The following is an 18,253-nucleotide window of genomic DNA, read 5'->3' as shown; positions in this document are numbered from 1 at the left end:
GATGTTTAATTGTTTTTGTAACTCTGTTTCAGGCTAACGAGGAGTTGTTGCGACTGCGTGGGGAGTTGGCCAAGGGTAGTAAGAACAGCAGACAGACAGTGGCTGCCCAGTCCATTCTGCGGAGGGTGGAGGCAGAGAGAGATGAGGCCATCAATGACTTGAGGAGAGCCAACAACGAGCGGGACACCCTGAGGGAAAAACTAAAAGTGGCTGCAAATGTAATTATTATAACTTATTATAATCAATAATTGGTTATAACTATTATAATTATTAGAACTGAAGTATACTAAGTATTGAGGTATATCTACCTCAATTACTCACCAAGGGGTACTCCAATTATGTTCAAAAACAGAAAATGGCTGCCAATGGTTGCCAATGAAAAACAGAAAATGGTTGCTAATGCTTTGCACCCCACCCCTTCTTTAGCCATTCTCTTTGGTTTTTCTTTCCCATTTGCCAACCAAAGGGTCACCAAGCTGAGGAAAAAAAAACAAAATGGCTATCAAGATTTATAAGCAATGAGCCCTTGAAAATCCCCCATTACCCTTCAGGAGTTTGCACACTTCCAGCCAAAAATCTCTCTTTTGTATTCTTGATAACATTTTTGGCCGGCCGACTCATTTAAATTAAAATTTAGAAGTTTCCAGATTTTTAAATTAAAAAAAAAATTAGAAGTTTCCAGAATTTTGTTTAAAAATTCTGCTCTCTCTGCAAAATCCTGGATCCCATCCTGAACCTACAATTTACTTTCATGTTTTAGTTATTAACAACTCTGCTTAACTCTGGTCATTGAAAATGTTTGTCCGCTCTATGACAAACATGGCCTGGAAAGCAAAAATGGATCTTGTTAACTATCCCCCCCCCCCTATGGTACCTTGTAACGAATATCCCCCATAAAGAAAGAATTGAACAGTTAAGCATGTACGAATTTTGTTCCCGGTTTAGTATCTCCCCCCCCCTTTGCCCCCCCCCCCTTATAGTAATAGAGGGGGGGGGAATAGTTAACAAGATCCGCTAAAATATTCATAAATGTCACAAAGAAACTATTATGAGCTCTCAAACACAGATTAAATATTGAATATTGAGGAGTATTCACTTTACATGATAGAAGAAAGTCTCTAAAAAGCAAAAATGCTGTCATGAAAGTTTTCCAAAAAAACGTTTGTAACCCTCAAAGTGAAAAACTTACAATCACTTAACTTTTGAACTGCAAAGAAAACTTACAAAATTCTAATTCAAATCACCAATGCACCCTTTTTGTTTTGACTGAGAATTCGGTTCAGCACTTTTTTCGACCTCAGTAAGTTGAAACTTGTTTTTTAAGATTCTTTTCATGCCTTTGGTGCTCATCAGTTTCTAAGAATGGTCTTGTTTCTATTATCTTGTTTCCATTCTCAATAAAGTAATTGAGAGGAATAACTGACGATATAATTATCACAAAGACCAAAAACCTCATTAAGTTTCTTAGAAAGCAATTAAAACTTAAATATGGCTAGCTGAGCAGACAATGTGGGCGTAAGTTATAAGTATTTAAGTTCACCAGCAAGAAATCAGAACCAGTCAACCTAAAAATACATAAATTTTCCGGAAAGCGAAAATGTAAATGTTTCCTTCGTTAGTCTTCGTCACTATAAAAAGAACAAGGAGAAATATGATTTGAAACACGATAAGATCACACTTCTTGTTACATTTCGAGGCTGAACAAATTAAGAAAATCAATAGACCCTAACCAGTTGAAGAACTGTAGGCGGGTGACTAACATAGAAAAAATAGCTAGAACAAGTTTATCCCTGCGTAAAATCTTGTCTGGGCTTTATCGAAAAGAGAGTTTTTCTATGAAAAAATCATGCTGAAATCGACACCACCTGGTTTGATATCACCGTAAATAAATGTCATCGTGCGCGATAAAAACAAATATATAACAAATGCGAGGCCAATGAAATTAAATTGGAGTTTCAATTCAATTCGCTATCTTCCCCTACCTCCCCTCCCCCACTCAATTATTCCAAAAAGGGAGGGATGCATTTTTAGTAACAATAAATTGCAAACCCTTAAGCGTTGAATTATATCTTTCTAGGAGTAGGGGTGGATAATCTTTAAGTGGTATCATGAGGGGGCGATGAAGAAATAAAGGGGAGATAATTTGAATACATCCGAAGAGGTGTTCCCCCTCCTTTTAGCCTTTCGTCCCCCCTCTAGCCAAAGAGATCAAAGAGCCAAAGAAATAAAAGAGCCGCTTTGATTTTCATTTGTTTCAGGCGCATCTAACTGACAAGGCTTATCTGGAGCAGGGTATTGAAGATCTCAGACACGAACTGGACCCGGTTTCACAGGAGAGGGACGACCTCCTCCAGCGAGTAGCCGAGAGCAGGAGTCACATACACGACTTGGAACATCAGGTGAACAAATAACGTCATAATTTCCGGTGTATGTGTCTTCCATCCGATTGATTTATGTGGAGTTTAAATTATAGTTTTAGTGATTCTTGGCTGTTTTTGGTCCGTTAATTTGACCTCGACAAAATAGTCTTGTTTTGGCAACTTTGCAGCACTGGCTCTAACTGTGGGCAATTATGGCAAGAATACGCTGCTTCTAAACTACTTTCAACTGCTCAAAACTCACTCTTCGCAAAATCTTCCAACTGCTCAAACTAATCCAAAAACTGCCAAAGGCAATCTTTTGTATTTAATTTTGGTCTATTAGGGATTGCTTAAGGTATACTCCGTTAAGATATGAAATTAGGGTATACATGATCATCCATTTTGCAGACCGTAACTTTAAGCGCTCGGGATCATTTTTGGTTCTTTTGTGTAAAAAAGAGTCTGAGCTACGTTGCGGCTACAAAAGTTTGCCTTGATTGCTTTTAATTTTAGGTGTCTTCTTGGGCTGAGAAAATGAAAGTGGCTGACGCAGATATCGAAGACTACCAGTACCAAGTCAATCAGCTCAGGTTAGAATGTAACTACTCTTTAGATCAGATTTTTATAAATGCACTTCAGTTATTGATGCCAAGCAAAAGGTAAAATCATTGTTTCAATAATAGTTTCAAGGAAAGCGGTTGGTTATCAAGTTGAGCAGGTCGAGTGAGTTATCAATGCGTAAAAACATTTTCGACTGTTTACAACATCATGTGCTACTTAGCAAACTAACTTTTCCTTCCGACTTTCGTAACGAAAGTAACGGAATATTTGTGCTCGGGGTGGTTTTTTTTTCTTCAGACAAATTTCGACTTTTTAACTAGCCATTTTTGACGGGAGTTTTTTTATATCATTCAAAAGCTATTGTTGTCCTGAGCTTAAATTTGAAAAGATATTTCACCTGTGACCATTTTTCGTAAAGTTATGGGTGTTTAAAGATTGCCATTTTGGCCAATTTGGAACAATTAACGCGCGATATATTTCGCGCTATTAACGCGTAAGCGGAGATTTAACCAGCCTTAGAAGTCGTTCCAAATTGGTTGAAGGAAGATTATTTGCTATAATTGATATGTTACTACGAGCAAAATTTATCACTTTGTACTTTATATGGCCTATTGGGGGATGATTTTTACAAAATAAATCTCAAATTAAAAAGAAATTTCTTTTTATTTTTATTACAATTTAATTTTTTCATGATGTTATTTCGACCTTAACTCTATAGACCTTAAAACAATCTCAATAGACCTTAAAAGGCTGTCCGAACAATCAAGGCTTCCCCCTGATACGAGCAGTCTTGTTTATCTTTATTGTAAAAAATCATAGGTGTTCCCGGCTATAATGTAGTTTTTGTTTCAATTTTCCAAGAAAATGACAGAGTATTTGATCTCGGGTGTTTTTTAAAACAGATTAATGAAGTTATGAGGCTTTCGAAAATGCCAAATTGGCCAGCTTAAAATAATAAACTTGCGGTATATTTTGTGCTTTTAACGCGTCAGTGACTACTTAAGCTGGCGCATAAAAATCAATGCAATTTGCATGAAAGCAGTTGAATTTTTTTTGACGTTCCAATTTTTTTTAAATTTGATCTTTTTGTTTTAGATCAAAAAAATATTCAATAACTGATAAACTACAGCCAAAACATTCAGAGCTTCGCATGTAGACGAGCAGTTTTTTCAAATTATAGATACATTAAACAGTAAAAAAAAAGGAGCAATAAGTTACAAGGTGCATTTTTTTTTGTTCCGACTTTGAAAGTCAAGGGTAGATTATAAGACTACGGGCTGGTTTTATTTCTCCGGAAAAATTTAGATTTCTCAAATAGAAATTTTTTATTCAGCCTGAAAAATGAAAACGAAATTTTTTGAAAATGAAAAATACGTCTTTGCATAATACAATTTCATTAAAATGAGGGTAAGAGTTTAGGACTACTTTGACAACAATAATTCAAAATGAAATAAGTAATGCGCAGTATATTTCGTCCCATCAAATTTTAAGTGGCAAATTAAATCATTCCATTTTGAAGAAAATAAGTAAGCAGTTGAATCTCATTATAAATGTTACTACACGCAAAAAAAACATATGAAATCTATATAAATAATTAAATATATAAAAATAACATATATAAAATACGTAGCGCGTAAGAGAATAAATTTATAAAATGTAAACTGGAAACATTCAAATCTATATCATTTTTTCAAACCTTTCTTTTAAGGGCAGTCAAGATACTCAAGGCATCGCCCCGATACGAGCAGTCTTTTTACATTGTGTTGACTTGGTGCTTTTCAGGAGTGGAAACTTTTTTTAACAATACAAGATTGGCAGTTTACAGTTGCTTTCTTTACGCAAAAGGAATGATTTTGTAAAATCAGCCATCTGTCAGTCATCATACGTGATTTTCGGCGAGATAAACAACTTAAAGTTTATATCAAAATATTTTTTTTTGAAAAATTATTTGAAAGTCTATTCTGCAGCACTCACAAAACAAGGATCAATTTCCTCATTTTCGTAGAAAAAAACTGGTAATAAACTTCGGATTAATTTATTCAGGCGAGATAATATTCAATCCTGCAATTTTTCTTTGAATTTTTTATGATTTTTCATTATATGTTTCTCATGGATGCCTATTTTAATGATTCTTAGCTGTCCGGGGAATCTTCTTTATTGTCCTTTGATCAAAGTATCAATCTTTCCGATGTCAAAACCAGGTGCTTGCTTAGATTAGACAACTAACTCAAAAAATAAAAAGGTTGTGGTATTTTTTATTAACATTTACAGCTTAAAAATGGAACCTTGAAAAGGAATCTGTAATTGACGCTATAAAGCACTTTATTACCAGCGAAATATTTAAATAAGCGGAACTCTAATTTCATGCTAATTCACTCTACATTTCGGTAAAATCCGGATTGATGGCCTCAAAATAGCCTCAAATTATTCACAAAAGAACACGAATAATCATTGATGCAAAGTACCAAATAATTTAATTTTTTCAAATGATGGGCACTTTAGAAAAAAAAATTTCTAACAATAAGCATACATAATATTGGTTTTTCCAAAAAAAGTATAGAAAGTAGTGTCGATTTTTGGCAGAAGTTTTGGCACCGCATGCGAAAAGTGGATGAGGTAAAATACTATCAAAGGGGGAATGCGTGGGTTGGAAGGGTTCGTTTCAACCAATTTTTGTTACTTTTGGTAACGTTTTTTAGTGTAAGCGTATTGTTAAAATGGTATTAAAAATCGAGGCCTACAAATTTAACTAAGCGTGGACAAAGTTGGGCGTAAGTTATAAGATTAGCGTATCTCAATGAAGTTGGGATCAATTTACCAAGTAATGAGGAAGAAAAATGAAACAAGACCCAAAATGGAAGACACGAATTTTTTGGGATAAGCTTTCACGGAACTGCGATAAGAAAATTGGGGTGTAATTGAAGCCTTGTGAATAAGACGAGTACTGATTTGATCATCAATGGGCTAATTCTAACCGACCTATAAAGGTGGGATAGAATAATGCTCGCCCACTATCAGTTTCTTATTTGATTTTTCTACTTTAAGAGATAATTTTTTTTCAAGGGGGCAGATTTTCGACGTTTTGGTGTATGTTTCTCCGATTCGTTTTCGAGTTTTGTTAGCAAATTTGATAGTTTGAGCTCTGCTGCAACATCAAAAAAAATTGCTACGGAAAATTTTCGCAGAAAATGACAAAAATGATGTTTTTTGGGACTTTTTGAAAGTTAATGTTGAAAACTACATTCTTCGCGCGCTCATCGGAGGAAAAAGATGGTAAGCAACGATGTGAAGTGTTTCAGATCCCTTCTGGAGAAAACAGAGGGCAACTTATCGTCTACAACCGAAGCTCTGAACAAACGAAGTTCCGAGTCCAATTCGTACCAGGAGAAATGCGCTGAACAAGACCGACAAATCCAGGGATTAATTGTAGATCTGCACAAGGAAAAGGACTATAGTGACAAAATGAGAGCCCAGTGCGACCATCTCTCGGCTGAGAAAGAGCAATTGAAAGATGAAATCGAAGTGAGGCTGAACAAAATCAGAAGTCTCACTGACGAACTGGAGTCAAAGGTAATTGATTGACATCAGAAAATGATCTAAGATTTTATCGAGGGCCCCTTTGGTACTAAATTAAGACATCTATCTTTGGCTGACCATCCCTAAATTTTTTAAAGGCCTCTTTGTCTTCTTTATATACTAATTTTGGGTGTAGAGCACTCAAAAGAAGCTGTTTTTCTTTGGTCAAACCTTCCAAAAGGGACCTAAAAACGTCTTTTTTGACCTGTTTTTTTTTAAATCAAAAACTCGCTCGTGGCCCGGAAAATTTGTCCAAAAAAGGTCTTTATAGTGATCTGTGAGCGCTCGGAAAATCAATTTGGTCTACCTAAAAGAAGAAAACAAAATTGTCAAAAAATTTTTGAATCCCCCCGCCTTCGAGAAAATTCTAGATCTGCCCCTGTCGAGGGGTGATGATTTTTAATCCAATCAAATAATTTTCGATCTATACCTATTCTCCGACCGATTCTTACACAGCAGTGTAGATGACACAACTGGCATCTAAAGTTACTCGAATACCAATGTCTTTATTCATAGCATTTGCAGCGCTTAGTATAGGTAAAACATTTAGATGTACTAGAACCGTGCAAATCCGAAACAATCCAGGTCAGTTTGGTCCCTTTTGCAATCGTTAAAAAGGAGTGGCAGCTTTCTTATGACGTCGAAGGCCAACTTTTATCTCAAAACTAACTAATGAGAATTTGAGAGCAATTTATTCGACCACTTTCCGGTAATGATATTTGATAAATCACCGAATCTTAGTACGTCATTGAACCATTTTTTATGTTTGAACAAGGAAATCTAAAACAGCCACTAGAAGCACAATTATTTCAAACTGTTTTCAAAAATCACAATGATCTTATCTTTTCTTGAGGGGAAATAAAACTTGAAGTCGCGCCAAACCATTGAACAAAAAAAAACGTTTTCATTTTTCATAATTATTTCTCAGTACCGAGAAACTCCTCAGTCGTCTATTCATGCCCCTCCTTTTTATTTATGCTCCCACTTTCGCAATTGCCTATCGATGACGTCAAAATAATGCTTTGCATGATTTGAACCTCCGTCATGTATGAGAGGCTTAAAGCAAGATTGCACAATTTGAAAAGTGAATGCGCAAAGGTGCCCAAAAAAAGCAGGTTTTTGATGAAAAGGAGAGCGGGCAAAAGGATATCGAACAAAAATAGCAAAAATACAAACAGAGAAACTGGTTGTTTTGTTGCAAAAACACAAAGATGATGCTTCGAGTTTCTCATATAAAAAAAAAAAATTCAACCTAAAATGATTTTTATTATAAGTAAAAATTTGGCGTAATGAACCTCAAGTTTACTTCCCGGGTCAGGTGGAATTCAAACAAAAAATTTCTTAAAATGATCAGTTTTTTAAAGGTTTTATGCAAGAAAAGTGTAATAACTTAGAACAACAAAAACGAATTATTTACAAAGTTTCTGTCAAATATTAAGCCAAATGTCACTTTGGAAATTTTATTAGTTTCATGTTTATTCAAGATTTTTAAGAAAACGTTTCAAAATCTGCGGCTAGGGCATATAGCTTCAAGTAAATTATTTGTGTAATTTTTAACCGTTTGTTAGGTTTAACAAAATTGAATACAAGGAAGAAGACAAAGGTGCAATTTCAGATAATTGCTCCAAAAGCATATAAAACGTCATCAGTAAAAACTGTGGAGGGAACGCGAAATGCACTTGTAAGATATCAAGAATTCAGCTCAAAGAATTCAAAATTTTGGAAGCATCTTGCTCTTGCATGATTTATAAAGGGTTTTAAATTTTAACAGTCATGTTATTTTGCTCACTTGATACAAGTAAGAATTCGAATTTCTTTCTAATAGATATAACTCTCATGAGGATTTGCGTTCAACAATTACCCAGGTTATCCAAAATCAAAACCAAGACTTGCCAAACCCTTTCTGTCGTAGAAGCCGTATTTTAGTCGTTTGCCAAAATTTGAATAGATCACGGAATTCTTTTAGTTTGACATTCCCTAAACTTTTTTTGCCCATACGATAAAAGTAAGTATTCCAATTTGTTCCTAATAGATATGAGATTCTCATGAGTATTTGCGTTCAACAATTACCCAGGTTATCCAAAATCAAACCTAAGACTTGCGTAGTAAAAAGGAGTAGGCTTTGGAAAATACAGAAATGTTTATATTTCTAGCAAAAATAATGATTGAGATGATAATCCATTATAATCAATTTTAATGGATTCTAAAAGAACTATAATCTCAATTATAATGGTTTTTATATTCACGAAATAATCAAATCGTTTAGGCATACATTTTAGGCAATAAATTCGATTTCATTGTCTAAATTTGCAACAATAATGGATGATAATGGCAATATTTTTCCATTAAAGGAGTATGGGTATCCAAGGAGTTTAAAGGAGTATGGATATCCAAAACGAGAGAGCTTTTTTATGATCTTTGAAGATTCAAAACAAAATTAATTTTTGTAAGGTTTAGACAAATTGTTCCCTTATTGAAAAGGAATTTCTTAATTGGATTAAAATTTAGGGAGGACGGGGTTACGCCCCCTCTCTCAGGAATTTGACCCCCTGGCTGCCCAAATGGTTCCATCTTTGCTGCTTGATAATTTACGAATCCAAATTTGCCTAAGAGCATCTCCAAATTTTTTTAAGATCACCTTAGTATGTTGTAGTTTACTCCAATATAATACTAAATAGTACATACTTAATATAAACTTATAGTATATTATTCCAAAATTTACATGCACTCAATCTCCGTAAATCGGTTAAAAATATCAAGGTTGAAATGATTGAATTAATGGGAGCATTTGTCGGTAAATAAACTCTCCGAAAATCCAAAAATCATTTGTTTCATTTGAATGTACCACAGCAAAAATACCAATAACCTGCCCTGAAAACGGTATAAATCGGCGCAAGCTAGCCACAAGAACCGGTAATGTCCTTGAGATAAATTGTTCTTTTTCACGGTCAGCCTTAATCAAGGCAGAACCGAATTAGAACAAAAAAAACTGTAAAAAAATGGTCAAATAGGATGAAAACAACTTTTTTTAGTATGCTAATACATGGGCCCGTGGAGAACTCGAACCTACGCTGGAATGGTCTTCTTAGTTTTGGTAAACTTAGAATAGCCCGCTCGGCGATCCTGTTTAGTTTTATATGCATTTATACTCTAGTTACCTGCAACATACTCCAATATTTACTAGAAAAAAGCGGAGAAGCGCTTGTTTATTTGGTCAAACTTTCAACATGCACTAAAAACATCAATCAAAAACATCAGTTACTAGAAAAATTATAATTAATTAACTTCATGCATGTTTGTGTGTGTTGCAGAACCGTCACATTTCTGGCTTGGAGCGAACTCTGGCCGACACTGAAGTGACTCTTAAACATGTGAGCGACGAGAAAGGAAGTCGCGAGCGGGAGATCAAATCTCTAGAGAGACAACTGGAAGGGAGACTGTATGAAGTGCAGGAGCTGAAGAGCAGTCGGGATCTGCAGAACGAGGAGATACGCAAATTGCAAGGGGATCTAAGTGAAATTACTCACGAGTCGCAGGTGAGAACGCACTTAAGGAAACAATCGTTCAACTAATAGTTGTTGCTTATCTCAAATTGTTGCTTATCTCAAATTGTTGCTTTTATCAAATTGTTGCTTATATTAAATTGTTGCTTTTATCAAATTGTTGCTTATATTAAATTGATCCATTTCGGCCCACAAATCTGAACTAAACTAATCAATCTAATATTGCTCAGTGCCCGGTAATCAATTTTTCAAAAACTATCAAAATGATCTTAGAAAAAGAGTTCATACTGTTCTGGCGGAATAAGATACTTATAACCATTGTTTCCAATAATTTGACATGAACTACATTTTTCACATAAGTTTTATAAGAACTGACGTTTTGGATCAAGACTTTACGATATGTTAACAAATGCTCGATAGTTATGCCGTTTGAAAAAAAAAATATTGACAGACTCTGAACACATTCACTTAGTATTTCATATATATCATCTGTCTGTTACATACAAAAAATTACGTAAGAAAGTATTTCTGGTTGGTGAAAGTGCAGATCAATTTGAGTTGGTTGGGAATGTTCGAGAATGTTCTAGAACTATGCGAAGCAGCTGCAGGCGACCGAGGAAGAGAGAGACAACTACAGACAGAGACTGTACCATTCCCAGGAGGAGAACTCCCGACAACATGACGCCAACAACCACTTGGTAAGACCGACAACACTAATTGGGAACAGGAAAAATGGTCGAATATTTTTGCGATAAGTACCCAACTCTTCCTACAAAAAGTCCAAAATTTTGTGAAAACAGGGTGCTTTATGCTGTTTTGAAGAGCTTTTGAAACCAATTGGGTTGACCTAAAAACAAATTGACAATATCTTAAGTTTTTGAAATCCCCCTCCCCCTAGATCCTAGGCTCGCTCCTGCGTTAGGGTCGAACTGCTAAGCGAGCGAGACTTCCGTTGCCCTCAATGTATCGTTTCAATCACGGTATAAAACAAATCTTCGGACCAGTGAAAGTGATGAAATTATTTGCATTCCGGTTTTTTTCTCATGAAACCAGGTTCCATAAGTAAACAACACATGAAGTCGCAACCCTTTTAAACCCTTTCAGTCGTGATTATGAAGACCATTGTTTCCATAGTATGAAGAGTGTGTCCTAAGAATGTTGATTGTGTCAAAAGAATTTGTTCAGAACTTTTGCGTTTCGAACTTTTGCGTTCAGAGCAGTGTTTAATATTGTTTCGATGGAATCAAGAACAACAAATTCATGCTAAAATGGCCATAATTTGAGCATTAATCAGTTACAAATGGCTATTCATAAGTTCAATTCATATTTCCTATTCATGTTTCCAATCAATCGCATCACTCAGTGTAATTTAGGAACAGGAGAAGTCGCGTGTGGTGGAACTGTTGAGGAAACAAGAGGGGGAGAGTGCCAAGTGGGAGGGGGAGGCACAGGCACTCACGGCTGAGCTGCAGTCCCTCAGACTGGACCTGATCAATAGAGACGCCCTCATCCGGCGGGAGGAGGAGAACTCCAACGAGTTGAACCAGCAACTGCAACAAGTTAGTTTTCAAAAAAAAAAAACATTTTTTTAAAAACTTATGACAAAGTTGAGACGACTTATTGAAGAAGAAAAAGACCATAACACACGAATTATTCAAAAAACTGAATAAAAAATATTTTGTTGACTTCAGTAGATTCCAAGAAGCAGAACAGAAATTAATTATCTCTAACTATTTTAACCCTCAAAAAATCTGTAAGTGTTAGATTGGCTGATTGAAACCTTGTTTTTCAGAGCCGTGAGCTGACAGAGCAGCAGGAGTCGATGCTCTCTCAGAAGAACAGTCAAATTAGCCATCTCGAGGACAAACTCAGAGCCTCCAATGCGGACAAGGAGGCTGTGCTCTGCGACTTGGCTGCCGTGCGAGAGATCTGTGTTAAACTGGACTCGGCCAAAGATAATCTAAGCCGAATGCTTGCTAAGAAGAATCTAGAAAACGATCAGGTAAGCTGAAGGAAGGCTTCTTCTTTCGTGTTTATCAAAGTTTCTTCAAACGATCTCTTGAGGCACTGGGATCACATGGTCTCCATTTCTGTTTCTAAGATATGGTACTATTGCTGTTCCGCGGCGTTTTTCACGTCAAATCAGGTTGAACAAACAAACACCAGATGGCATCGAAATAAGAATAGGCTTGAAAGTCTCTCAGTTATACATAATACTGCAAAGAGAAATTTCCTACAAAATTCTGCACAGTCGAAAAACAACGGTTTGAAAACAAAGGTGTTTCAGACTTGAATTTTTTACTTGTTCAAACAATTACTCAAGAAATTTTTTTTCATTCCACCATTATCAAAGAAGAAGAAAAATTTCAAAAATTGAAAAAAAATTTTAGTAAAAAAAATTATTTTATTATTTTGGTTGCCAGAGACTTAGGACAGAATATTGTCTGCTACTTGAACAAGACCAGAACATTTTTGTTATAATGCGACTTCAGCAATAATCTAAAAAAAACATGGAAATTACAGCTTCACTATTGATCAATTTTCAAAATTTGTTTTCAAAAGGTACTAAACTTTTTATTTCCTTAATCATTCTCAAGTATGGATATTAAAAGAATTCAGCATATTCATCCTTTCAATTTTTCATTGATGCTTAGACAGAAAAACCGACAAAAACTTTGTGCTCGGGTTGTTTCGACTTATTTTTATGAACGCGTTGCAAAATATTTGAGGCAAGCTAATAGACTCAGTTAACGTGTTACTGTAGAAGGAAGAGGTCAGTAAAAATCTGCATACAGATAAAAAGGGATCAACCATACAATATCTCCCCCCTACCCCTCTAAGTGACCTACCGTAGAATGTCCCCCCAAGCATGTAATAATTTTGAAACTTGATCCCGCATAAAACTTTCATTTCAAAACACGCGCGCTGAATATATATTGCTAGAGAAGTTTTTTGATACCAAATAGCTTATTCATCTCTATAATAGTGTTAAGTATTAATTGTAATTTGCTTTTTTCCGATTGATTTTTTTTACTAATGAGAACGTTTTGTGTTGCCCTCGAAAATAATTTCTGAAAAACCAGCAATTTATGTCCCCTAACCTAAATTGGTTTGCGGGAATAAAACAAGTAATCTAAAAAAACTGTTTTTTGTTCGCGCCAACTGACACAAGCATCGGTTTTAAGGCAAGTCGAGAGGTTTTACAAAATTACATATGAAAAAAAACTTTAATCATGGAATAAATAATCAGACTGTTAATTAATGTGAACAAATCTTTTACTTGTAAAAAGTTGCATGATGGGCAGAAAGAGGAAGAACTTTTTCGCACAGACAAAAATAGATAAAAATCATTTATCTACGAAAACCCATACAGAATTCAGATCTGTTGTATCTACGAAAACTCATACAGAATTCAGATCTGTTGTAACTTCAATTTGTTTAAATTCAGTTATATAGTTTTAATTATCTATTATAATGCATTTTGTTCCGCATAAATTTTATTCGGTATATCACCAGTATATAAATAAAATCCGAACGCTTTTAAATTGTTAGTTTCCGTATTCACTTTTTTTTGCATATTTTATGCAGATTAAAGATAGATTATTTAGAGATTATCTCTATTTTATATACAGACTATCAGCAATTTAAAAAACGATTATTTACAGAATATATAGTAGATAGACCATATACAAATTCAATGTAGGGTTATACAAACTATATGCATTTAAAATACAGATTTTGCAATGATTTTTTAAAAGTTGTTGCCCATCAGATGGGTTCATTGAATTAAGTATAGATCGCAGGTTATAAGGTTTTTCAGTTTGATGTTGATGTTTGGTCTGAGGAAAAAGTTCTTTTTTAAAATAGATAGATGAAACAATTCAGCACAAAAATACTTTTCTTAACGCGTGGACGCTTGTTTTGAAAAATTTTACGGGAATCTTAAGACTTGTTGTTTGCGGCAAACAACTCTGCTCGAGTGAGCTCAGCTCACTATAACACTGCGGAAGATTTTTCTCAAAACTAATAATTTGAGTTTTGGATGGTCAAAACTTATATTGTTACAATCCCTACAAAATTCAGACAAGATAACCAAAATCATACATTTTATTTACATATTATATACAGATTATCTAATTTTAGCTACAGATTATGCACAGCTTTTTTCGTAAAAATTTATTATACTGACTTGATACATATTATCCAAAGATTATATACAGGTTTTATAGAATAGAAAACTCGATTATATTGGCAGTAGAAACCATTTGTTTTCAAATTTGTAAGGAAACAGTTATCGTTTGTGAAATGGCTGTAAGTAAATGGGTTCTATGGTTAGTTAATCTGTAGATTTTTCTGTATATAATCAATTTATGTCTATTTTTGTCACTGCTGGTTCTAAACTGCAAAAATTAGATAAGATTTTTTTTGCTGAATTCAGTCAGTGGTTTGCATACTGAAAGAGAAGCAAGACTGTTTGTGTCAAAGTGACGCCCTGAGTGTTCCGACTAAAGTTCATGAAAAAAAAGAACGAAAATTTTAAGCTTTTTTCCAAAATCATCCCCACAAACGCTATATATAATACAAATTGATGTTTTTTGCATAATAGCAAAGTTGTTGTTGAATCAAGAAGCATGCCTCGATTCAATTTTGAGCGATTGCTAAGTCTGATTGAAGCACCGCTTATGTTTTATTATCACGAAAAGTATTGCGCGTTAATTCCTAAGTTGGCCAAATTGGCAGCAATTAAAGTCCCATAACTTTACAAAAAATCATCGCGGTCGGTAGCTGAGCGGATTTAAGAGGGGGGGGGGGGCAGAAAATTTGGTAAAAATAGGGTCCTTATAGTGATTTAGGAGAGCTCAAATTTTAATTTGGTCGACCAAAACAAAGGTTGTCAAAGTTTTCGAGATTTTTTTTCAATCCCCCTCTCGAGAAAATCCTAGATTCGGCCATGATCGCGGGTGAACCTTTTTTTTCATGATATGAACTCTGTAGTTATCAAACTTGAACTTTCAAAATTTTTTAAACCATTTTTTGATTTTTAAACCTACTTCAAGATACCTTGACAGGCGGCTTGAGCTAGGGCTCTTGAGTCTTGGCTTCAAATTAAAAGGCGTGTCTTTTCAACCTCATTGAGAGATCAGATTATAACTGAAAAGTAATCAGTGAGACATCAAACTGTTACTTACAATAGTAATCAGAATAATAATCTTATTATTGATTGATTATGTATCTTCTTCAAAAGATGCGAGACAAAGATTACCCACAAAAACCCACAAAACTTCATCAATCATTGCTGACCCTTAGCTCAAAAGATATCGGGTGGATGTCCAATTAATTACCATAGTAATTCCCGTTTCCCCTGAAATGTGATAATTATGTCATTGAATTCGAGTTTTCTCATTACTATCAGGAAAATTTAACGGATTTTTAAACCGCCAGGGAATTTGAGAGGCTCTTCACGTCACTTTCGTCCCTATCGGCGATTTTAATTTAAGTGAAATACGAAGCAGGGGGCGTTTTCCGAAAGGGTGTTTCATTTTCAGACCAATTGCGTCTCATTAAAATTCTCGGTCGAAATTATTTTCTTTTTGAATAAAATTCAAAAATCATGCGAAAGATTTCATTTTTTGCAAAAAAGAACTAATTTACAAAATTGCAAATGCAACTTTACAAAAGTAGTGCAAGCGCCAAAATATAAAATTTTTCTTTTTTCCCATTCAGTGTTCATTGAATAACTTTCTTTTTTCAAAGGGGCGAAATTTTGTTTTTCATCAGAAGGGAGTGTGGGGAAATAAACAAAAATGGACTATGCTTGACGGGCTGCAAAGCCTTTCATAGACCATCTGCGAATTGCAGAAACGAAAATTTTTGTTCTGACTATTGAAAATCGGGAGGAACTTTGTATACAGGTGTGTTTTAGTTTTTTTTCCACGCAAAATCAGGTACCACAAATAATCATCGGAGAGTGATATATTATATCAAAGACATGCTGGTCGTGATTCAAACGACAATAAAAATTGTTCAAAAAAATCCAAGTGTCGAGCAAAACTGATTTTTCCAGCGAGTAAAGCGACCAAGTAACACTTGCTATATAAGAAACTTAGGCTATAAAAATGATTTTATCAACAAGAAAACTAGTTTTGGAAGCTTCATTTAGCTCCTCTAGAATTTTAAAAAAATTTTGTAACTTGTTTTGTTTATTTATTTCTAGAGACCACTCGATTCGAGTATGCCTATTTCCTTAAATTTCTACGCGTTTGTAACGTTGTTATATCACACGACGTAGAAAAACGTTTCCTGGTACTTCCAGTGCAACCAGTTATCCTTGTTTATTATAACAATTTATTTTACATCTGAAATTTGTTTCAAATTTTTTTTTTCGTGAAAAAAGTTCCAATATTCTCACACACGGTATGTAGAGGAATAACCGTTCTATTTTACATCTAAAAACCATGCATCTTGCCTCACCTTACTTTGATTTTTTAACCGGTTCAGCTCGCAGCTTACTCGCTAAAATAGCAAACGTCAATTGTCCAAAATCAGTTACAGCGGCAATTTTCGTTCCCCTAAAATTTTGCAAAAACGATCATTTGTGAATTAAATTTTCTAAGTTAAATTTTCAAATTGAAGACCAGGGCATCAAAACAATTTAGATTCACTTTCAAAAAGTATGTTACAAAAGATTTGTTAACAAATCGCAATTTGTCTGAAGAAAAAGACCACACCGAGCGCAACTGATCCATTACTTTCTTCGACTGGGAACAAAAATAGTTTAAAATAAAATTTTTTGTTAAATTCAAAATCTCCATATAACAAAATATGCATGAATCCAACTTTCTGTGAACAAAGTGAAGGATTTGCTGCGTTTGTTTAATTATAAAATTATTGTTCCGACTTTCGTAACGAAAGTAACGGAATATGTGTGCTCGGGGTGGTTTCTTTTTCTTCAGACAGACTTCGAGCTTTAAACGAATTTTTTCTATACCATTCATTTTCGACGTAGTTTTGTCAGGAGCATAAATTTTAAAAGATATTTCACCTGTGATTATTTTTCGTAAAGTTATGGGGGTTAGAAATTACCATTTCGGCCATTTTGGGACAATTAACGCGTAAGCGGAGATTTAATGTGCATCAGAAATCATTCCAAATCGGTTGAAAGAAGCCTATGTACCATAATCTGATAGTAGGAGCAAAATGTAACACCTTGTGGTCATATGGCGTGTGGGGGATGATTTTCACAAAAATCTCAAATATAAAATTACATTTTTTTCATCTTGTTTTGTTACATTTATTTACATGGTATGACATACATGGTATGACTGCTCCATAGACCTTAAAAGGCAGTCGAAACATTCAGGGCTTTGCCCTGATACAAACAGTGTTGTTAATTTTAGGGCTCAGCTTACTTTTTTGTGCTCAATTTATTTTTTGTTGTGTTTGACCTCAAAAAAATAGCCCAAGACTTAATAAGAGAATCCATTTGAACAAAAACTTTATCGATAAAAGTTTTTTTCTAACGATACCATTTTTGCCTCTCATTTGTAAAAATCAACCTCTAGGGAAAAAACGTTTTTGCCTCCGCGCGATATTTTGACAAAATAAGCACTTTGAATCAAAAATTAGTTGGCCAAAAAGATTGATTCAATTGTTGGTGTCATTTATGACAAGATTAGGTATTTAAACAAGTTATATACCACAACAAGACTGCTCGTACCAAGGCGAAGCCCTGAATTTTCCGACTGCTTTTTAAGGTCTATGGAGCAGTCAAAACATGAAAAAGTTAAACATGAAAAAAATTAAATTAATTTTTTTTATTTGAAAGTTTTTGTGAAAATCATCCATCCACACACCATAAAAGTACAAAGTGATAGAATTAACATCTAGTAACAAACAATTATGGTAAATGAGCTTCCTTCAACCAATTTGAAAGGATTTTTAAGACGGATTTAATCTCCGCTTACGCGTTAATCGCGTGTTAATTGTCCCGAACTGGCCAAAATCCTCATATTTTACAAAAAATGATCACAGGTAAATTATCTTTTCAATTTTAAGCTCAAAACAATAATACTTTTTGATTGATAAAAAGGTTTCCATCAAAAACGGCTAGTTAAAAAGTCGAAATTTGTCTGAAGAAAAAAACCCACACCGAGCACAAATATTCCGTTACTTTCGTTACGAATGTCGGAACAATAATTAATTATGTAACTTATTGCTTGAAAACCGTGACAAGAATCCGGAAACAAAACACAT

The 18,253-nt window shown here is 34.5% G+C and overlaps 1 protein-coding gene across 1 annotated transcript in view; it reads left to right on the top strand.

Annotated features, from left to right (window-relative positions):
• LOC134851796 (testis-specific gene 10 protein-like) overlaps nucleotides 1-18,253 on the top strand; it is a 58,303-nt gene that overhangs the window by 30,423 nt on the left and 9,627 nt on the right. The window contains exons 4-11 of the mRNA XM_063868028.1: nucleotides 33-218; nucleotides 2,259-2,399; nucleotides 2,874-2,950; nucleotides 6,221-6,491; nucleotides 9,809-10,033; nucleotides 10,588-10,698; nucleotides 11,374-11,559; nucleotides 11,793-12,002. Coding sequence (XP_063724098.1) covers nucleotides 33-218; nucleotides 2,259-2,399; nucleotides 2,874-2,950; nucleotides 6,221-6,491; nucleotides 9,809-10,033; nucleotides 10,588-10,698; nucleotides 11,374-11,559; nucleotides 11,793-12,002 — 1,407 coding nt within the window. The remainder of the gene's footprint in view (nucleotides 1-32; nucleotides 219-2,258; nucleotides 2,400-2,873; nucleotides 2,951-6,220; nucleotides 6,492-9,808; nucleotides 10,034-10,587; nucleotides 10,699-11,373; nucleotides 11,560-11,792; nucleotides 12,003-18,253) is intronic.

This window comes from Symsagittifera roscoffensis, chromosome 7 (genome assembly GCF_963678635.1).
Source record: "Symsagittifera roscoffensis chromosome 7, txSymRosc1.1, whole genome shotgun sequence".
NCBI classification, from domain to species: Eukaryota; Metazoa; Xenacoelomorpha; order Acoela; family Convolutidae; genus Symsagittifera; species Symsagittifera roscoffensis.
This window is presented reverse-complemented; position numbering and strand designations above follow the sequence as displayed.